Below are 23,465 nucleotides of genomic sequence, written 5' to 3' on the forward strand. Positions count from 1 at the left end.
GTGAATATGTGAGCCGGTATGAGGTGCTTCGATATGATTCGGACCACGTTCATCGGCAACACCACCGCCTCAAGCGGTCGCTCGATAACAACGAAGAGGTCAGTCAACGTTGATCAAATAAGTATTTCTTCTCTATTTTAACCCATCTAGGAAGGAAAAGTTAAATTCACTATGAAAAAGTCAACTCTTTTTAGTGAGGCAGAATTGCGAAGACTCACAAGGGTGCCCTTTTAGCTCTGAAATGTTTCCTAATAACTGATTGGTCTTAAGTCAATTCTTTTTAGTGAGGCAGAATTGCGAAGACTCGCAAGGGTGCCCTTTTAGCTCTGAAATGTTTCCTAATAATGATTGGTCTTAAGTCAATTCTTTTTAGTGAGGCAGAATTGCGAAGACTTGTAAGGGTGCCCTTTTAGCTCTGAAATGTTTTCTAATAACTGATTGGTCGGACAAAAAATACTTCCGACCAATCAGCTGTTGGGAAACCTTTCAGAGCTAAAAGGGCACGCGTGCTAGTCTGTGCAAATCTTCCTTACTAAAGAGAATTGACTATAGTAGGTTATTAATAAATTTGGTTAAGTTATTATATCTCAGTTATGTTTAACTTGCTAGGTAAGGTATATTTTAAAGAGGTTACACAAGGTCTATATAGATACCTCGAGGTTATGTATATTTTAAAGAGGTTACCCAGGTTCTATATAGGCAAGGTATATTTTAAAGAGGTTACCCAGGTTCTATATAGGCAAGGTATATTTTAGAGAGGTTACCCAGGTTCTATATAGGCAAGGTATATTTTAAAGAGGTTACCCAAAGTCTATATAGAACCCTTGAGGTTACCTGCTTTCCTGGCATTCTAAGTGAGGTTTTACTTGTTTGGTAAGGTATATTTTAAAGAGGTTATCCAAGGTCTATATAGATACCTTGAGGTTACCTGCTTTCCTGACATTCTGAGTGAGGTTTTACTTGCTAGGGAAGGTATATTTTAAAGAGGTTACCCAGGTTCTATATAGGTCTTCAAGTTACCTGCTTTCCTGACATTCTAAGTGAGGTTTTACTTCCTAGGGAAGGTATATTTTAAAGAGGTTACCCAAGGTCTATATAGAACCCTTGAGGTTACTTGCTTTCTTGACATTCTAATTTGATTGGAGAAATTCTTTCAATCAAAGGGAACTCTTGCATAACATGTTGAATAAAATTATTTGGATGGAGTTAGATTTAAGGGAATTTTTATAACATTTTAAATGTTTCCTCGTTTTGTCTTAAGTCTTTACTTGTGGGGTTAATATTTTGCTTAATATGAGTAATTAATGAATGAATGACTTGAAGTTCTCTGGCATCATGACATCGAAGGTCATTGACGCCGATATCGTTTATTAGAAATAAAGGTTAAAAGAATATTCAATTAAAACCAGAAAAGTAAATACTTATAAAAAGTTAAATAACATTAAGAAGATCTGCTTCTGATATAAATTTAAAAATTCCACTAGCATTGTACGACCTATCATGTCCAAGAATCTTGGCAAGGATGAACCTGCCATCCTCATCCTGTGCCTCAAACAGATATCTATTTCTTTCTGTGTTATAAGTGGGGGTATCAAACAGTTGTTGCAATATGGTTTGTGTTGGTCAGTCAGCAGAAACTCTTACGTCATCCGAGTGTGACCAATGCGGAAAAGTCAAAGAGTAGTCTCCCATTTTCGGGCCATTCCATTATACAGTACCTCCAAGAGGATATAACTATCGCAATTTCTCTTATCTTATTTTCGGTTAAACTATACCAATGCTGTTGCATGGGTTACCATTTTCAGTAAGCAGAAATTTGTGTGTCATCCGAGTGTGACCAATGCGAAAAAGTCAGAGAGTAGTCTCCCATTTTCGGGTTATCCCATTATACCTCCAAGGGGATATAACTATCGCAATTTCTCTCATCTTATTTTCGGTTAAACTATACCAATGCTGTTGCATTGCTTACCATATTCAGTAAGCTGATCCGAGGGGAAAATAAGCAGGTATATGAAGTAGATTCTATATTATGAAGAAGATTTATGTTAAAATTAAATGAGAAGTCTTTTGTCTTAAAAGGAATCAAAATTGTACCTGAAGATGAAGTGACCACTTGGAAAGGTAAAACAATTGCCATATTCTAATTATTAAATTTTCTTTAAAACCCACAAAAAGGAAATTTATCTAAACAGACATTTATCTTTGTAGGATTATTGCATGTTCAGGTCACCAGGTGTATTATTATGTAGCTGCAACATAGTGTAAATAAAGATTTTAAGCAATATACTTTCATTTTATTTTAAAATAATTTGTGATTATGGAATCACTTCCTTATTTTATAACAGTATAGGTTTTTTATGCCAGATATTACACACCGAGTTAATTATTAGCTTTGACTAAGTGTTGTAAAGAATTAGTTATATGATAGATTGATTAGTTTCTGTGCAACCTAATATTGATCATATTGAATGTACAGTATTAACTTATCTACCACATGATCGTATAGTTCATATATTAGTTCAGTTTATTTTAGCTCTCTTCTCGTGGACACTGCGTCCAAGTAGACTTTACTGCAAAAACTGTATTTATTGAGTTGTCCAAATGGCAAAGTCAACTTTTGAAAATTTAATTCCTTTACATCTCTTTTGATTGTACTATAACAATAATTAACTTCGTTCATTGTTTGTTTTCCCATTTTTCATATGGTGTTTATTCTCCAACAGCTAACCATATCATTTGCATCGCATGGACGGTCTTTCCACCTGCGTTTGAAGAGAGACACGCAGACCATAAGTCCTGTAGTCAAAGTAGAAGTTCCAGCCAAGATCGAAGCTGGGCTAGATTTTAGTCACATATATGAAGGAACCCTTGCAGGTAAAAACTTTTCTTTATCAATATCAGTTTAATTTAAATAAGACTTTTTGTTTACTATTTTATTTATTTCAAGATAGCTTTGTTGTTTAGATAAATTTTTATAAAAGATGTCAATAAATAAACCACTGGGATTTTGTTTAATTAGTGTTTGTTAATAAATGATTATTTCCAGATGACCCCAATTCACGTGTTTGGGGCAGCATCCGAGATGGGGTTTTTGAGGGCGTGATTGAAAGTGACCACGATGGCACTTACTATGTGGAACGCGCCCACAAGTATTTCCAGGGCCATAATGCCACCAGGTCGGGCTTCCACTCCTTGATCTACCACGACAGGCACGTGGAGGACCCTTATGCACGATTACGTACAGGCCACAAATCAGGGTGTGGCGTGACAGACGACGTAGCAGCCTGGATGGACAATGTTCAGAATTCCGCAGATCCCGAGGAGGAGAAGAAAGAGGCCGAGAGACGATTTCTACAAACCCCTGCCCACCTTCGTAGTCAGTATAAGTACAAACAGTGGCTGGATAGCAATGATGAGTATAAGACAGCTGACGAGCATGATTTCGGCACGGCATTTCACCTGATGGAGGACTACCACAATAAGTATAGTGCAGAAGCCAATAAGCACCGCAGTAAGAGAGCCATAGGCCTTGGGGTTGGGGAGGATAATAAGGGGACTTGTTCCCTTTCTATCCAGACTGACCCAATGCTCTGGCATCATATTTTCAAACAGGTATGTCGCTTTCAGTTTGCGTATCAAGTGTTAACAGGGTGTCATTCATGGTAAATTAACGGTACCTGAAGTAATTATTTTGAGGCGAGTTTATTATTGGTTCTCTACTACTACATTATGTGATGAGTCTAAATAAGTCATTTCATAATAAAGCTATTGGTTCCGAGGAACAAATTAGCATAAATATACCTGTATGTTTCATATTTTGTCCTTGCGACTCATCGTTTCCAGTGTTCTAGTGATGACATATAAAGCATATATATAAAATTTCTAGGTTTATAGGAACCTTGAACTATGGTAAATATGTCTGCATATGTTTTTTTTATTTTTTTTATTTGTCCCTCCATACCGTTCTTTACTAAGAAAATTTCAAACCTTGCCTCACATTTTTTATTGATGTTACAAAGCTTGCAATCAATATGATAAAGTAATTTAAAAATATAATCTTGCTTAACCCTTTAGGTCTTTTTGTTGCGAATGAATATTTGTACATGATCATAACTTTGAAATATGAAAGCACTTGAATTCCAATTCCTAATGAACAATTTTGTATAAAGCTTAGAACTTTTCTTGTAGTGTAATTTATCAATATCCATTATTGTGGTTAGGACAGGATAACTGGACTATAAAATGTATTAGTCCAGATAGTCCAATCTCCTTGACCTATCACTGATTGTGGCCATTTGTTGGACGCCACCATTAACCTTTTGAACGAGACTTTATTAGAGGTACAAAAGGAATAAACTTAATTCTAATAGCCAGGCCTTCTCCATCATGAGGCTCAATACTACGCAGTACTCTAGAAGTTTTATTCCAGCTGTTACCAAGTTGTGGAATGATCTTCCTAATCGGGTAGTTGAATCAGTAGAACTTCAAAAGTTCAAAGTTGGAGCAAATGCTTTTTTGTTGACCAGGCGGACATGAATCCTTTTATAGTTTATATATGACATATTTGTCTTTGACGTAGTTAATAGTTTATATATGACATATCTGTTTTGACGTTGTTGCCTTTTTTAGAATGATTTATTGTTAATTTGTTCCCTTCATTTATTTATTTCCTTATTTCCTTTCCTCACTGGGCTATTTTTCCCTATTGGGGCCCCTGGGCTTATAGCATCTTGCTTTTCCAACTAGGGTTGTAGCTTGGATAGTAATAATAATTATAATAGAGACTTCATTATTAAGCTCAGTGATATCCCCACATGCTATTACAGTGATGACGTCGCTGAATATTAGTGCTCATAGATTATGTGCACTTATGCTGTACCACATTACAGTGTACTTATTAAATAGAATATTTTATTTCACGTTATTTTTAAATTACTGTATTGGTGTTGATTTATTGGTCTTTGACAGCTGTCACATTTTATCATGTTTTGACATTGATATGTAGAGTGGGACTTCAGTTCGTGAGTGTAATTGTTCTAGCTGTTCAAAAACTAATTCAATTCTCTCCCCCAAAAATCAGTCATTATAAATCTTGATTAAAAATTTAACTGCACTTTACTTGGTCTTTAGTAAAGGAGAATAGATTTGGGAGGTTGACTCAAAACCTTTTTTGCCTTCTCACTATCACTAACCTTCTTAGGCACCATACTGTACATATGAAGAGAAAGAAAAATAAGCAAAGATGATAACAGCAGTGTTATGCAGTTTTGTAGCGGGAGACATTATTATTATTATTATTATTATTATTATTATTATTATTATTATTATTATTATTATTATTATTATTATTATTATTATTATTAGCTGAGCTATTACTATGCAAAAACTGAGTCGTCAGCATTATATGCCTTGTTGTACAAGTTCCAACAAGGCAACCTTGTTATTTTGAATAACAAGGATTCATTCACCAGTTAAGACAATTGTCATCTCTAATAATCAATTTTTATAGAAGTCAAACTGTAAAGTTTGGATACTTAGATGTTTCTGCAATGATGTCTAAAGGGTAATTTATTTGAAAATATTTCATAGGAACTTTTTGTATGGAGTACTATTTCAAAATAAGGGCTGTAAATTTAATCAGTTTATTTCGATCATCCATTTTTGTAATGTGTAGACAAAAAAAAAAATCCTCTTCCCAATCTAAATTTTAGTTATCAATTAATTACTGTAATAACAAAAGAAATTCTAAACAATGACCTCCTACATTAATTAGCATAACCAACCATATCCCTTGTCTCTTATGGCCACGAGGATGATCATTATGTATTAACTAGACTGGGGTATTGGGTGTCACAATACTGCAAATGTAAATATTTTTCAACTTTTTCTGTTAACTTATGGTCTTACTTCAACTTTCAAGAATTTTTTACAAGGTCACAAAAATATTTACAAATATGACCTTAACCCTTTTACCCCCAAAGGACGTACTGGTACGTTTCACAAAACTCATCCCTTTACCCCCATGGACGTACTGGTACGTCCTTGCAAAAAAATGCTATAAAAATTTTTTTTTTCATATTTTTGATAATTTTTTGAGAAAATTCAGGCATTTTCCAAGAGAATGAGACCAACCTGACCTCTCTATGACAAAAATTAAGGCTGTTAGAGCAATTTAAAAAAAAATATACTGCAAAATTTGCTGGGGAAAAAATAACCCCTTGGGGGTTAAAGGTTGGAAATTTCCAAAGAGCCTGGGGGTAAAAGGGTTAATAGGTTACAGAATTGAAAGTGCTGTAGGGTGTCTGCTTAATACTAAATTGGCCCTATTGGGTTTGGTAGTGCCGGCACTGCACGCCACGCTGGGCCCTTTAGTCATTACTTAGGCTCTTTGCAGCATTCGTTCGGCCCCTCGTTGCACTTGCTTTGTATCCCTCTATTTTACGTACGTTCTTACTTCCCTTCTTCCATCTTGCTTTCCAACCCTTGGTAACTTCATAGTGTAGCTATGATTGTTATCCCCCAGTTATACTCGCCCACTGAAGGACCTCAAAGACAGCAGCGGGTGGCTATGGAATCCAAATTCAAAAATATAATCTAATATAGAGTAGTATTGAGTTGGTATTAGTGACCATATTTAATGAAAATGTCTGTTGTTTGACGTTGATGTTCCTTACTTTTTTCAGGAGGAAAATGATCCCATTAAAACAAGAGACGAGATCACAGCCATGATATCTCAGCACATAAAAGCAATCAACAACATATATGCCAACGTCAAGTTCTCTGGAAAGCACAATCACAGGAACATCAGATTTGAAGTTCAGAGAATAAAGGTAAGATTTTCTTTTCTTTAAGTTGTTATTGTTCTATAATTCTAACAAGTTAAAGGGTGTATGAAGGGGTATAAATATCTAGGTAAAGTTTTTGTGTATTTTTATTGCTGTTAATTACAGAGGTAGATATAAATTTTTAATTTTTGGTAGAAGAGGAAGCCTTTGATAGAAGGCATTGGAGAGGCTGCATCAGGAAACCGACCTTTTATTGTAGGGATAACATTGGGAAAGAAGTTAAATGTTTAATAATATTGCTAAAGAATTTAAGTTCACGGGATACAGATAGATATACCCATTGTATTTGTTAATTGTGGTCTTGGAAATTATAGCAAGTGATTGCCAGAAATTAATTAAATACAATTTATGCTAATTTGAAGATACAGTAATTTTAATAAGTGTATAAAATTTTTAAAACTAGTACACCAATTTTATACAATTTCAGGGCCAGCTCCGTAAGAGTCGAGATAGACTCATTTGGCTGATTACTCTCCTTTTAATAATAATGATATTGTACACAATTTCACCAAAAGAGTACTGTATTCAAAATTATCGCAATGGAATTTGGAACATGATTTATAATGTGCAACTTTTCTTCTTATTTGTCAGTTGCCTGATGAAATTGTAAACTTTTAATTTCAGTACTACAAATTTTGGCATTCCCATTTTTTCAAAGATGGTGTTTACCTCTAGATCTAAAAATTTTTTTTTTTCTTACAGATTGATGACGACGACCCATGTCGTCCTCATTATCAGGGAGAAGCAAACAAATTTTGTAAGGCCAATGTTGATGTTAGCAACTTCCTCAATCTTCATTCCCAGAAGAAACATGATGAATTTTGCTTAGCCTATGTGTTCACGTTTCGTGACTTTACTGGTGGAACCCTTGGTTTGGCATGGGTGGCATCACCATCGGGTAAATCAATAGAGTACAAGTACTGTGTGTAGTATTACCTATTGCTGTAGTTTGTGTACACATTCGTTATAACTTAAGTGTAGGATGTGTTTACGTTGTGTAAGGTACTTGTACTTATTCAGATATTCAGTCTAAAAGTAGTGGGCTCTTTTATTTTTTTTCAGCATTTATGAGGGATTGATTTTATTAATTTAGGAACCACTTTTATATCAATTAGTACTATTTCTTGAATATTTGTACATTTTGCACACACTGCTATAGCTTTTCTGTCAATTTTTTTCTTTTGATATATACATAGATTTATTTCAACATGTTTGATCACCAACATCATTTAATCTCTTGGTATTCAATATTATTGATTTTAATGAATAAATATATTTTTACTAATTTTCTATATACTTAATTTTACAGGAGCATCTGGAGGTATTTGTGAGAAGTATAAAACATACACTGAAAATCTTGGTGGATTCCGTCATTCAGAAAAGAGGTCTTTGAATACTGGTATCATAACATTCTTAAATTACAATTCGAGAGTACCCCCGAAAGTGTCACAGTTGACCCTGGCTCATGAGATTGGACATAATTTTGGCTCTCCTCACGATTTTCCTGAGAACTGCAAGCCCGGAGGTTTACAAGGGAATTATATCATGTTCTCCTCGGCCACAAGCGGGGACCGTATGAATAACGACAAGTTCTCCCCGTGTTCTGTTCGAAATATATCCCTCGTTTTAGATGCAATATCAGAAAAGAGAAGGACAAACTGCTTCTCCACTAACAATGGTGCTTTCTGTGGCAACAAGATTGTGGAGGAAGGGGAAGAATGTGATTGCGGTTATGACGACGACGAGTGTGAGGAGTCGTGTTGCTACCCTCTGAAAATTTCCAATCAAGACAAATTCCAAAATAGTTCGGCCAAACAGTGCTCAAGAAAAATTAACACTCAGTGCAGGTAAGGGAATAGGGGCATTAGAGTACAGAGATTTTGACTGCACTCTTGATAATACTGATCTTAAGATATTTATACTAATCTCAAATATAGTTTGTTTGTTTCTTATTCCCTTTCCTCCCTGGCCTATCTGCCATGTTGAAGCCCTTTGGTTTGTAGCATCCTTTTTTTCCAACTAGGATTGAATCTTGTAATAATAATAATAATACTTATTCATGGATTTAATCATTATTTGGTGGACTTCTTGTTTCAAGAAATCATTAAATGAATTCTGAGCAATCTTAAACTATCATGTTGCTGCTTTGATTGTGGGAGGATAGGTAAGCTTACTTGCTTTTCATTTTCTTTTTGTTAAATCTTTTATTTCTATTTCAGTCCAAGCCAGGGACCATGCTGTGATAGGAACACCTGCTCTTACGTACAGGGAACGCAGTGTCATTCGGACACAGATTGTGAATTCTCAGTTAAGTGCAATGGTAGGATGCCTACATGCCCCTTGCCAAGGAAGAAAGAAGATCATAAGGAATGTAACGAGGGAACAAAGGTTTGTAGAGGAATATTGTTTTATTTGAATATTTTTTTAAGGAAATAAACTACAAGAGAAGTTTAAGAACAATATAAACTATTAATCTTCAAAATAGCAAGAAAAAGAGAAATACATACATACATATACCAAGGCACTTCCCCCAATTTTGGGGGGTAGCCGACATCAACAAATGAAACTAAAACAAAAATGGGGACCTCTGCTCTCTACGTTCCTCCCAGCCTAACAAGGGACTCAACTGAGAAATAAGATAGGCAATCTCTTGGTCCCATATTTAAAGCTAATGAAAGTTTTGTAATAGAATAATCAGGTCATACAAAGATGTACAGAAAGACCTCAACGTAAAAACATAATAGGTTCTAAGAAGTTGTTTGCAAGTTGAAATTTGTTAAATGTTTCCTAGAGTTAGATTCACCTAACTCGCGTAGCTATGATATTCATCTGTAAAAGTGAACAAATAGTCTCGTTCCATATTGCCAATGTCATCTTGCTTACTGCATTAAATTTTATGATATTGTTTTATTACTGTATTTCGTTATGAACTTTTGATACAGTATCTAAGATTGATTATTTAACTTGGTTTTGTGTTTGTATTTCATTATTTTTGTAAGTTGAGAACCTTCTGTAATGTATACGAACTTTGGAAACGACAAATGTGAATCGAAATTTCACCAAATGTTATTTTTTCAACAGGTGTGCCTGAAAGGGAAATGTACAGGTTCTATATGTCTGGCAAAGGGAATGAATGAATGCTTCCTTACATCAGATAGAGTTCAGGATAAGAAGAAGCTCTGCGAGATAGCTTGCCAGATTGGCAATGACACGTCCACTTGTAAATCGACCTCGGAGCTTCACGATGTTTTTGTTGAACCAGTCTTCATGAGGCCAGGAGCACCTTGTAACAACTTCCAGGTACTGTACTGTGTCTTATTTTTTATTGTGTATTATTTTTTGTTTAAGTGCCTGGACCAAAGGCCTTGTTTCACTTTAATTCTGTTATGAATGGGAATGTCATGAAATTCAAACCCTAAAGGTTTTGTGATAAGCGTAACTTTTATTCTAATTATCCCAATATAGTCTTAGGTTACATTGGTTTGGAGTATCTTGTTACCATCATGATCAAGATACAGGTGGATGGTAAATAGGTCTCTTTTGTGTTTGTTAGTTTCAATGTTCATAGTAGCAATTGGTCGGAATTTTTTTTTATGGATTACCATGACCAGGAGCTTCTGACTTCTATTTTGAATCTGGTTATAAACCAGTCATAAATGTGGCTACACACAATTATGCCCACACACAATTATGCCCTGGGGTATAACAAGCATGGTTGATCCTCCAATTGGGACTGCTGATTATACATTGATTCAGTTTGTAATTGATACAGCAGCTTGTTCCTTGTGAGTCATTCTCTTGTTAGATACTGTATAGTATATACAATCTCAAGCAGATTATAATGACATTTTGAGTGATCTACATTTTGAATTGACCATACATAAAAAAATGTGCACTGCCCTTAGCATATTGTTGAATGTGGCAGGACTTGATTTGAATTATAGTATGGAATGATTGGGAAATTTGACCGCGTGAAAGGAATGATAAACTAAATTGCATCAATTGTGGTTAGTGTTAGCGTATGCAGCTGACCCAGTGTTAAGGCAGAGTTTGAGGAGAATCCTTTACATCTATATTGAAAGTTTTTTATTTATTTTGCTAACGGTTGTTAACCCTTGATATACATTTTTTTTCAGGGATACTGTGATGTCTTCCAAAAATGCAGAGCAGTTGATGCTGAAGGACCTTTGGCTCGCCTCAAAAACTTGCTTTTCAATCAAGATACATTAAACAGTGTTGCAGAATGGATAACGGTAAGATATGCCTATGTAGACTTTAAAGCAATAAGTTTTGTTTCTATAAGATATATTATGATATCCAGGATTTTTATGTAGTGAGTAAAATAAGTTAACATCCATAGATCTTAGGCTTATTAAAGTAATTAGAAAAAGATAGAATTCTATGAACTTTTAAGCACAGGGACAACATGTTCGTACAGTATTCAAGAATTAGTTACTAGAGTTTTCCTATCATCATTACTGTATTTGTGCACATGAAGCCAAGAGTAATGTGTTATCTTACTTTGTAAAACTGGTCTCCGGATGTAACAATATTTCCTGATTATGAAGGGAAAAGAACCAAATACTCATGCGAAGACCTCCTCCAAAGCACAATCCACACTTATGGTTTGTTTCATGATTACTGTCTGATTTTGATACATATTGGAGGTTCTGTCTCAAGACTTTAACCTTTCTGAATGAACAGGATTGAGTAGATGCCTTCAAGATTTGTCTTGCGGTTTTGAGGCGTTATAACAAACATCCTCCAAAGGGGCTGTTATATATTGCACTTCATTTTTAGTGTGTGCGCTAATTGTCGACATGTTCAAGGCGCTATACTTGATGTGGGGATTCCATTATGGGATCTGCTTACCACATCATTAAACACCAGGTTTCAACTGCAATGTTATTTATGGCTGGACTAGAGGCTTGAAATATGGAAACTATATCACAAGTCTGCGACAACATTTATTTATAGCGTCATTTCCTTCATCAAACCACATTTTACAGTTACCAGGGAAGTTTTTGGCCTTGTCAAACTTGGAGGATGCCTGATGTAGCTTCATTTTGATTTCTTGTAAGCTCATGCAGAAGTGCATCCTAGTTCATGCGCTAACTAATCCAGTGTATTTTTTGAGGTGAGGTTTTTCGAGAGGTCACCCCGTCCGCTGTTGTTACCCTCTGTCAAGGAAACGAAGAGTCTTCCAAGCTTTGAAACCTTTATTAGTGTATTAGTTGATAATTTTGGTATTTTAAGAATCAAGTTGTTTTTGTTTGCAATTAAGGGATATAGAACTGCCCTCCCCATGGTCTTCTTTCAGCACAGAGTAGATCTGGGTACTGTCCTGGATACTATTAACTAGTTTGTCACTTTTGCCAGTGCTTTCCTCCTTGCAGTTAGTGAAGGACATATCTCATTCTAATCATTGGTCCCTGTTTTGCCTTTGATTTCATCACCTTTGCTATCTGTGTCTTTTACTTTATGATGGCAGTCAGATCTTGATTTGTTTATACTGTCCTCTAGATTTCTGTTCGGTATTCTCTTGCCTTTCCTCCAAATACAAAGACATTTTCATGTTGTCAAGGAATACGACTCCATACTGACTTCCATTCTCTGTCTCTGCACTGGGCCAAATGGACCCAGTTCACAAATCTATTTGTACTGACTTCATCAGGTTATTTTTAGGGTTTGTTTTATATCACATAGGATGACCTTTCACAAATCTGTACTCGACCTTTAAAATTTAGATCTATAACTCGCCACTATTTTCCATGCTGGCACTAGACAAGTAGAGTATTTACTCTGAATTTTATATTTATGGTGTTACTCTTTAAGTCCTTTTTTGTAAACTTATTGAGGCCAAATTTTCCTCGTGTATAATGGAAGTTATAAAGAGGCATGACTGTCCAAGGTAGCCTCCTCTCTCTCTCTCTCTCTCTCTCTCTCTCTCTCTCTCTCTCTCTCTCTCTCTCTCTCTCTCTCTCTCTCTCTTTTTTGTGAGTGATATACCGTCAGTTCACTCCCTTTACCAAGTTGCAACCTTTATTGTACTTAATTCTTGGTTGAATATAAACTTTGCTTTGCAAATTGTTTAACCAATCCTAGATTGATGGTTCTCTCTCTCTCTCTCTCTCTCTCTCTCTCTCTCTCTCTCTCTCTCTCTCTCTCTCTCTCTCTCTCTCTCTCTCTCATCCTAAATATCTTCAAACATTTTATGATAGAGTGTTATTGAGAACAGATTAAAAACAAAGTTGTTCCAACACTGAGTACTTACCTCGAACTACTTTCTCAGGAGTAGCTGGGATCTTCTCCCTATCCAACCAAGAATTTTGCGCAGTTCCCCCTATCTCCGTTTTCCTTTGTCGGATCCCTCCATGGCGAAGGAATACGTGCCCTGAGGCGACCCGGGGTCTGCGCTACTGGGTCGTTGGCGTTAGTAAGCATCTGGTCGCGGCGTAGTTCACATCTTGCCGCTCTCTCTCACATCCCGTCTGACCCACCATTGTGTTCCACGTGTTCCCTTTGTGTTTTCCCGTTCCTATCCCTTACTTGTGTTGCTTGTGATTATCCTCATGGAATCCCAACGCCGTTGTTCTGGTGCCAAGGCCGGGAAGTCATGCGGGGCATGGCTATCTAAAGTTAACATCGATCCGCACGCGTTGTGCACCACGTGTCGAGGCAGTGTGTGTTCGCTGGACTCCACGTGTCCGGAGTGTGAGTCCTGGCCGGAACTTCAATGGACGTTGCACGGCACTAAGAAGAAGAAGGCATCGAAGCGGTCACCGAAGAAGGCTGGTCTCAGTTCGCCGATAACTTCTTCTGAGAGCGGTTCCCCTTCTCCTTTTTATATCAATTCATTAATCCTAATTGTTGGGTACCAACCTCGCTTCCCCACACATAGTTCACTGAAGGATAATTAGCCGGAGGTTTGCACATTGGGTTTCTTTTGGAGAGTTAGGTATAAAGCATTCTGTGATTTCACTGGTTTGTATGAACATAATGTACATGTACATATTTTTTTTTTTTTTTTGAAAACCTCATTTCAATAACTTTTTGTCGGTAATTTTGAATGTTCATTTTAAGTATGTTAATTTCAAATTTATCTTGTTTGCTACTTATTTTTCCCTAGTTTCTCAAGTCAAAATTTCTTTCATTTATGGAAGTGATATTGATTTAATTTGTTTTCATTTAACATAGATTGATATGGTATACAATACTACAGTTCTGTACATTCATTTATGAATGATGAATTGAGTTTTTACAAATACTGTACTGTAATTGTTTTTTTTTTGTGAGTGTTTTAATGCTGGTAATGTTTATCCTATGACTGTTTTGCAATTTCATGTTAGTTTTTCATTTTAGAAATGTGGAATTTGTGTAATTTTGTTTCTGGCCCATTACTTTTATTCCATTTTAGGAACTAACAAACTTTAGAGTATAGTTCTGTATTGTAGTGGAAGAGAAATAGGGTTAATGCAATAAATGACTTTTTTAGTGTTTGTGAATTTTCATTTGGACTTCTTATCGATTACAGTTAAGGTCACTTGCCTTCAGATAGGTAGTCAGTTTACAAATTTATTTAATTATTATAGGGCACATGCAAGTGTTATGATTTATAATTCTATTGAAAAAGTGCTAATGATATTTAAATTTCAGCAATATTGGTATGGCGTTCTACTCCTTGGAGTAGGTTTTGTTGTCTTCATGGGTGTATTCATCAAATGCTGTGCTGTGCACACACCATCCAGCAATCCACGGAAACCACCAGCAAGGTCCATAACGGAAACATTACGCAGGCCTGTCAATACTTTGAGAAGAGTTAAAGTAAGTATTGCATGCAATAGGATCTAAATTTCTGCTTTTAAATGAAGACTCGCTGGTCTTTTAATGTTTAACAAATGAAGCTAGAAATGCTCAGAACTTTTGAAGTTCATCACTATCAAAACTTGGTTAAGTGTCGTCTTGGATAACGGTGCTGGTATGCCATTTGTCATTGTCCTTGCCATATTCGACTAGCCTTATCCTCTGTGTATTTCCCACTGAACTAAAAGCAAGCTTCCTTTTGCACTTTGAACTTTTAATTTGATCGGTAACCATTGAAACATACATTTCCAAGAAATGTACACTGGCATTCACATCCTTACAATGGTTATTCAAATCACAGTATTGTCCCCGATACGAGATACAAAGTGAATGTAAATCATAATTGCTCAGAGACAGTTCTCTCTAATATTCCACACAAACAAATCCAGAGGAAGACATCTTAAACGCCCTGAAATTGCAACAATCTAAAGGAGGTCTCTACCAAATGGATTCAACAGAGGAACTATAAAAACAGACTGGTGTTATCTCATACCATTAACTGCTAGAATATTTCATTACTTTATTAGAGACATGTCTATTGAAAGAAAGAAAATGGGAAATTTGAAAAATGTTTAAAAATTCTATGGGTAAATGTTGATTAAACCAAGCTTTTAGAGAAGCAGCAATGACAACATCAGGAAGGTTCATAGAAATGGCAGTAGTTTGAAAATGAATGTAGATGCATTGTATTTTCATGTTTGGAGAAGAAGGTTATCGACTATGTTTTGTCCCTCGTGCTATTAAATACCAGCTTTAAGAAAATTTGTCTTAGTTCTAATTGTTAAAGTTGACACAGTATACTAGCTCCAAAAATTAATGCTTTGCTTTAGTTTAGGCCTCATTAAGAAATATCACTTGCTTTTAAAATATGATTTCCTATCTTTTTCAAATAGAAATGCTGAAATTGTATTTTCTTATTTTTGAAAACAAAGTGCCGTTGCTGAGTTTAGCTTGCAATACTTCATTTATTTAAAGTGATTATTGATATATGTTTTTTTTTTTTTTGTGGATCATATTAGATATTCTCTCTGTTGTATTAGATATTTATTGATGTATTTTTTTATTTTTAACCAGCGACACCGACAGGGACCAGGCCCAAGTGCCAATCAACTTCCTGGTCCAAGTCATCACCATCACCACCACCATCATAACCAGCCAGGTCCGTCTAGACCAGTAGCGAGTAGAGAAGGAGAACGTCCAAAAGCTGCTGCACCCAAACGTTCAAGCAGGGCATACAGTGATGACCCCCCTCCTCCTTACCCTGGAAATCCCAGACAACCTTCGACTCCAGGAAGTTCCATTGCCCCCAGCTCACGGGCTGGTCCAACCAGGCATGGTTATGGGGAGGGTCGAGGGCACTATAATAGGCCTAAAGGTTAGTAGTACAGTATTACCTTAACTTTTGCAGTTTTATCCTTGTGGCTAGCCTCGATCATATTTCGCGGTCCGTATTATATCATTCACTGAACTGGTATGTCCAGGCTGTAAAGAATGAAGGCCTGAAATGGCATGCATGACTTTTCACCTTTGCAGCTTTTTGCTATCATTTTGATTGCTTTGCTATGTATATCAGGAACATTTGCAACAATTTTTGTTCGAAAGCATTAGATTAGTTTTTGCATGTGTCTTGTACTGTTGTTGCTGGCACTGATGGTCATGATATCGATATTGAATGAAGGATGATGACCCAGAAGCTTTTAAGTAAGTTCTGCAATTAAAGTTCTTTGAAATATAACAGTAAATACAAATCTATGATTTTAATCTGTAGTTGTTCTGGAATGAGCCAATTACAACAGGATTTTTACCCAGTTAGTTAGACTTTAATTTAGTTTGAGAATCATGGGAACTATATTTCAAACTGCTTTTATGGAAGAAATTGATTGCATAGGACTGTTTCATGAGCTTGATTATTTACTATAGCTATAGATTAGATAGAAGGTATTTGAGGTGGATTAGTGCCCTCAGTGCACCTCATGTGGTGCCTGGTACATTACTTAGGGATTTGTGCAGCATACCCTTTTATGTCTTCCTGCTTAGAGTGCAACCTCTTTCAAGTTATTCCTAGTAGTGTAGCTGAGGAAGTCTCACCCCACCCCCATTTCACCCAGGCGCTGAATAACCTATGCGATCCCAGCAAGTGTCTTTTGAACTGTATATAGAATGCTATATTATCTATGTGTCATTAAGAGACAATTTTAAGACAAAAGAAATGACTTAAGTTACACCTTTATAATTATCAAATACTTTACTATATAGAAATGTTAGGAAATGTGGGAAAAATATTAGGTAATGAAGTGTTCTTGTGAGCAAATACTGCGTATGTTAAGGAAAGCATATGTACAGATGAAAAATAATGTTAAATGAGTTGCTATTCAAGTAAAAAACTTAGTAAGGGGAGGTCTTTGATACAGATATCTTTTGATATGTTAAAAAGTAGAACTTAGGCTCACAGTTTTTCTTATAATGAAATGAACTTGATGGGTGATTTAAGAGATGTTAAGGAAGGTAACTTCTATCGCTCATAGTTTCCTTTTCATACAGTACCCTGCTGTAGATATATACTGTAAAACATTGCATGTGTTCTGTCAGTTGTGATTTGATGGAGGCCTCTAGTAGTAAACTTTATGCTAACTTATTTTTATTCAAGTTGATATTTTAGAACTGGTTCAATGAGATTACGAGAGTTGATTTTATAAGCTCATAGAGCTTCCCTAAAGGGTTTACTCTTAATTGAAGCGGGGAAAATTAAAGCAAAATAAATTTAAAAAGGTTAGATAGCTATTTAGGAAGGGATCAAAGGGAAAATTGATCCATTGAATCTATCAAACAGACTAATGAGACACTTGGAATTCAGTAATTAAAATATATGTATAAGGTAGACGAACTTATAGTAGGGTGTCAAGCCTAAAGATGAACAATGTACACTTCATTATTCTCTACACCACACCCTAAAAATCCCTGCCAAGCAGCACTACATTGAACTTCTCAAGCGCCGATCGCATAACGATAAGTATGCTCTTGCCTGAGAATCTTACCTTCTGCTCAAGTGCTTCCTCGAGGCATTGTGCAAAGATTATTGCTCTGAATAAATGGCGGGACCAGATGCAGGGTTTACTTTGCTCCTATTTCTCTTGAGCTGTCAGAGCCTCGGAAAGGATATTTATGTTGCAACTCATAGCATCATTGAGGTTCCTTTTAATTCACATGTTACTACACTTAAAACTGTCACTAGCACCAAACTACCTTTTCATTTCTGCATTTATACTTTGGAATGTTTTGGTAAAGGATAAAGTTACAGCGAAGAACTTCCATATTTAAATGGAAAGAATAAGATACCAAGAGTTGATGAACATCTATAAAGAAATTTTGAACTTTACATGTTTTTTCAACTGACACTGAATACAATTATGCATTGTGGTGTTGCAGCACAATTTTCAACAAGTTTAACTTGCACTATTCCCTCTTTACAAACAGTTTCTTTTTGCAGACTGGTTATCATTGTGAGACTATATCAATTAAATATTAATGATTGAATTGTGTTAATATTGAAGAGATTTTGTGTTTAAATCAATCTTCATATTTTGAAGTAGACATAGTAACGAATCAACCTATGCTTATCTTTCATTACAAATTTAGATTAGCATGAAATTTATCTGACAAGGATGGTTTTTGTTATTTTCCCTCTCATGATGTATCTTATTAATATACTGTCTAAATGCCTTCTTAAGGGAAGAAAAGTCATGAAAACATTTACAATGTCTTATACAAGTTTTTTATTCATTAAGGCGTAAGATCAAACAAACAATATGACGATCCAGTGTAATATTAGTTAGGCTCCTATCCACAAAGGCGACGATATGGCTAGACAGAGCAGGCTGAAACTTTATTTGAAACTCACAGATTCCAATGAGACATCTCAGCGAGCATCTTTAGCTGTTTATGTGAACTGTCTGATTAGAATCGGTATTTTAAATTTGTTTCCACCCGCTACTATCTGCACCTTCCAAATCTCTAGCTTAGATGTAGTTATATGCAGTAAATGCTTTTGATTATCCCAGTTGTGTATACAGAATGCCCTAATTATCTTAGTGGTTTTTACCAGATGGGCATTTTGCCGATAATTATTTTGATTTTAATTTATGAAGTAAATTAATTTTAATAGTTTCAGGCTACAAATCATATGGCATTGCTGTTATTAGTGGGTTACTCTATAGGAATCTCTGCTACCAGATTATATTGCCTAACAGCATGCCTGACCCCAAAAACTACTGAGGGGCTGTTGAGAAACACTTAAGACATTTTAGTCTTTTCTTCAAGCTCTGCAATATTGCTAAAATAATCCCTCCCATATCCTAACTAACGGCTCCAAGAAGTGTGTGTATAAAGTCAGGGAGTAACCTAGCCTAGCGCTGTTAGGTTACCCCGGAATCATGGCCTAACATTGTCCAAGTCTATGCAAATACACATTAATACTTAACGCATGTAATCCATAGAAAATAGGAATTAATTAACATTTGATAAAAATAAAAAGCACACAATTATACAATTGTACCAAGCAAAACATAAAATCATCCTAGATTTACACTTGATTTTTTCATATTCCCACATTCCCTTATAAGTCTGGATATGGACAAAAAGTGGCTCACTCCCAAAGGTGCTGATACACTGTGGATACACAGAATTATCATTTTTTCATCATTAAAAAATCAATTAAATCCCACCATTTGTGAATTTTAAATAGTCCAAGGCTTTTCAAACTTTCGACAAAGTAATAATTTGTTTTGTTTATTAGTTGGAAGTGCTGCTTCTGTATGGCTGGGGTGATATGCCGAGTTTCCTCTCCAGGTAGATTGGCTTTTATCATTTGTTCTTCAATGCATGTTGCATGTCATCAATATTTATGTGGCATGTCCTCCTTTATTTGATTAAGCTTTTCTTAGTGATAGTATTTGTTCATTTCTACCTTTTTTTGTTAATGTACTGCCGTTGCTATCCACTTATTGACTTATTGCTTTTGACGAACATTGAAGCTTTTAGAATTGCCATTGCAAAGGAACACCTGCATATGTTTGATTTTTCCTTCCCCATGTTGCTCCTTAGCTCTTTAAAAAATATTTTTGTAGTAAATTATGGTGTTGCTAATTTATTTAGTACAGTAACTGTAATCAGGGTGGTACCGTACTCTGACTGTTTTAAAAGCTAATTTTATTGGTACAATATTCTATTTGCCAAAATTTATCATAAACCCTTTACTTCTCTGTCAAATTTAAGAGAATGAGGTTAGTAGTTGTCCCAATTTACTGGCATTCAATTTTTATGTTTTTGTTGTTTTTTGACAGTAGATAAACCAAAATAAATCGGTTACAAATTTTATCATATATTTGAATACTGATTTCTTACTTATCGACAGTATTATGAAAACTAAACGTGAATTATTGTTCTAATATCGGCCTTATGTGCTGTTTCTATCTTACTGTCTTAATATCTCCCACTTTTAAGGCGTAGATGGTTGACTATGATCCTTGACCGTTTTCCCCCATCAAAATGATCCTAACACTCCTGTTATGAAGCTTCAGTAGGTGTCATAAATGATTTTTTTTCACCACAACCCCATTAATCATGTAGGCTACAGTATATGTTTATATTCTTGTCCAAAATGTTCTCAGACTCGCAAGTCTCTTGTCTGTCAGATAGAAGGTAATTTCACGACGCAAGATATCTGGATCTGTGATTTTGTCTTATGTACAGTACTTCACTTTTAATGAACAATTTGTGCTGTTAACAGTTATGTTCAATATTTCCCTAATTGGCTTCTTACAGAGGGCTATTATTCCAGTATAGTACTGTATTACTAATTCATTGTTCATATCTTCCTTTTACAAGTACCAGACCCTATAGGAACTAAGGCTATACTAATACTAGTCAGATTGTAGGATGCAGAACCCCTGATTCTAAATACTACACCTTCCCTCTGCCCACTCGTATATAAAGTAGTCTGTCATATTCTCTGCACACATTTATTTTCTTTACATGTCGGACAATGTGATACATATAGTACTACCTTTTTTCCTATTTTATATCCCTAAGAGATCAATAAGGATAAGAGTAGACGTATCATGAATGAAATAGCGATATCTAAACTAATGATAAATGTCTATTAGAGAGAGTAATCACTCATGAGGAATATATGTCTGTGCTAGTATGTACAGCAGAAGCATTAGCACTGAGAGAAGGAATATTATTTTCTTTTCAAGAGGTGGTAATTTAAAGTAGTAAGATTCATTGAAGAATATGTTGAGAAACTTGTACCATTAACAAGGAATTGGAGATATGTGGGGTCCAGAAGCTGGAAAAGAGATTTATAGGTTTCGATATGGATAGCAAGGGCCCATGCTAACTTTAGGCTAGCCTAAACTAAAAAAACCTATACCAGTCAATGAAAGGGGGACAGTCAGTTAGAAAAGTACTTTTATTCTAAAGACATAGTCGTCAACATGACAGAATAGAGTAGAGAAGCCATGTCATGTTTAATCTCAATGGACAAATAGTTGTGAAGATATTCATAATGATATTGCAGTCATTAATGTTTGTAGTCATGATAGAGGATCAGTCAGGGTGCTGCCCGCCCACTCTATCCCACAAATCTAGCTTCCTCAGAGTTCAAACAAAAAGTGAGGTAGATGATCTAGTGACACCTGGTGGTCTACTACCATGCGCATATACTGTATCGTGAAACTACCAAATTTTGTCTGACAGACCAAACTTCTGAAACGGGGAACACTGGACAAAATATATACATATAACATATAATTAATGGTTTTGTATGAAAAAGGCTGTAAAACCATAAGATTTATTCACAAAGACTGCTTCAAATATATGCATGTGTAAATCAGTCGTTAATTTTTCGCAGGTGCATGAATTATGTACTTTAATTGGAATGTTTTCATTGTAAGCTTCTCTATGACTTTTGTATTTAGACTATTCACTGTCATGTCTTTGATATATTATGTCATTTTTTTTACACTATGATAGAGAAAGGTGAGATCAGATGATTGAAATATCAGTTATGATAGTGCTCATCTGTTTTACTGGCTACTGGAAAAAAATTGAAACCAACATTTTGTGAAGCTTTGCAAACAATGTGACATACTCTTTAATTTACCTTATAATTTTATACAAAATTTTGGTTATTATTTATCTCCTGATTGGGTTGTTCGCTCGTTTTTAATTCTTGAGACTTGGCCTTTATATTCCTGAAATAGTACAGACTTGGGTTTTACTTTCTGATGGACTTAGATTGAAGAAAATAGATGCCAGATTTTGCATCGTTTGGTGTGAAGATGGATGTGTTAGTGGCAGTATTTTCTATTCTTGAAATATTTTTCATTGGTCTACTCACCTCTATTTAAGCTTTCTGTTAATGAGTCCTGTATTAGGGTTTCTTTTCTTCCTCTTCCTCTAGGAGTCAGGCAGTACTTCATCAGAATATGAGTTCTAATGGTGTCACTTTTTCACTATTATGTAGGTCATCTATTTCATAATTTAAACACCAAAGAATCCACACATTAAATACTTTGGTGACCATTTGCTAATATTATTCCTTTTCTCACTTTCATCGGTGCCATCCTCGTCACACTAGTGACACAGATAAAGTGAAATTGAGTCATGCATAATGCATTGTATTATTGCTTTATAATAGTCAGTGTCACTGAAATGTCTATTAGAGTGTTGAGATGTTTACTTTATTTCTTCTGTTTTGGAATTAGCTTTAAGAGTTGTATCTTAAGGCTTCCATCTCTTTAGTAATGTTTATTTTCTCTGGATAATTTCAAATCTGGTTTTCAGTCATAATTACTTGACTTTAGTAAAAGCAGCTTGATCTAGTTCCTCTAGATTTTTGTGCTTCAAATGTTTCTTTAGCCTTTAAATTGTTCTTGTTGGATTTAAAATTTGTCAGTATAGTCTTGCATTATCAGTATTTCCTTCTGATTAAGGAACTGCCAGGTGTTCGGGAAGCCATGTATGAGGATTTAAGGGCCACCATAAAGTGAATATCAAACTTTTCAATACTGTAAAGCCTTCTTTGGACAGTTTATATGCCTATTTATTTCATTCATGTCTACCATTTTCTTAAAAGAAAAAGTTTTAAGTATTTATAAAGATGTTTTGTTGTTTGCAAGCCTATGTGTTCTATATTACTGGACACATTCTCCAGACCTTTTTTGAATGTGTTAATAAAGACGTTTTTTTCTTTTGAGTTAGTAGGCTATCCAGTTTTCAAGTAATTGGTTGAACAACACATTTTTGGAGGTTACATTAAATTATTTCTGGTAGTATCAATATGCAGAGTTCAGTATGTGGGATTAATAGGGTAATTTCACTTGGGGTACAGCATTTTGACTTGGTTATTAGGGTTGATTTTATGTGATGCACTGTTATATTAATTGTTCACAATATTTATTCCATTTATTATGGCAATTTCCCACATGTATACTGTAACTTATTTATTGAGCAAACCACTGTATTTCATACACTTTAGATACTTTGGTTTTCTTATTGTCATGTCTTCTTTGTATTTTGACTTGTGATTTTACTTTGTGATAGGAAAAAAATAAAGCTTCCATCAGCAGACACTAAAACAAACTGTAAGTTATAGATGTTTTATCTATTAGCTTCCTTTTTTATATGGCTTTTGTTTCTATAATACAGCTTCCTTATTATCAGTAGATAAGGATTTTTCTTTTTATTACTTACAGC

General features: G+C 35.2%; 1 protein-coding gene across 3 annotated transcripts in view; it reads left to right on the forward strand.

Moving 5' to 3' along the window:
• The window catches only part of kuz (zinc-dependent metalloprotease kuz), a 126,321-nt gene that overhangs the window by 93,597 nt on the left and 9,259 nt on the right, over positions 1–23,465 (forward strand). For 2 of the 3 annotated variants that reach the window (XM_068387406.1, XM_068387407.1), the window contains exons 2-12: positions 1–98; positions 2,724–2,874; positions 3,047–3,612; positions 6,684–6,830; positions 7,548–7,743; positions 8,155–8,692; positions 9,065–9,233; positions 9,927–10,145; positions 10,982–11,098; positions 14,502–14,669; positions 15,783–16,083. The exon at positions 1–98 is cut by the window's left edge and continues 12 nt beyond it. In XM_068387406.1, the coding sequence (XP_068243507.1) occupies positions 1–98; positions 2,724–2,874; positions 3,047–3,612; positions 6,684–6,830; positions 7,548–7,743; positions 8,155–8,692; positions 9,065–9,233; positions 9,927–10,145; positions 10,982–11,098; positions 14,502–14,669; positions 15,783–16,083 (2,670 nt within the window). Of the gene's footprint in view, positions 99–2,723; positions 2,875–3,046; positions 3,613–6,683; positions 6,831–7,547; positions 7,744–8,154; positions 8,693–9,064; positions 9,234–9,926; positions 10,146–10,981; positions 11,099–14,501; positions 14,670–15,782; positions 16,084–23,312; positions 23,354–23,465 lie in introns of all 3 variants that reach the window. The other variant, XR_011046543.1, reaches the window with a different exon arrangement.

This window comes from Palaemon carinicauda, chromosome 14 (genome assembly GCF_036898095.1).
Source record: "Palaemon carinicauda isolate YSFRI2023 chromosome 14, ASM3689809v2, whole genome shotgun sequence".
NCBI classification, from domain to species: Eukaryota; Metazoa; Arthropoda; class Malacostraca; order Decapoda; family Palaemonidae; genus Palaemon; species Palaemon carinicauda.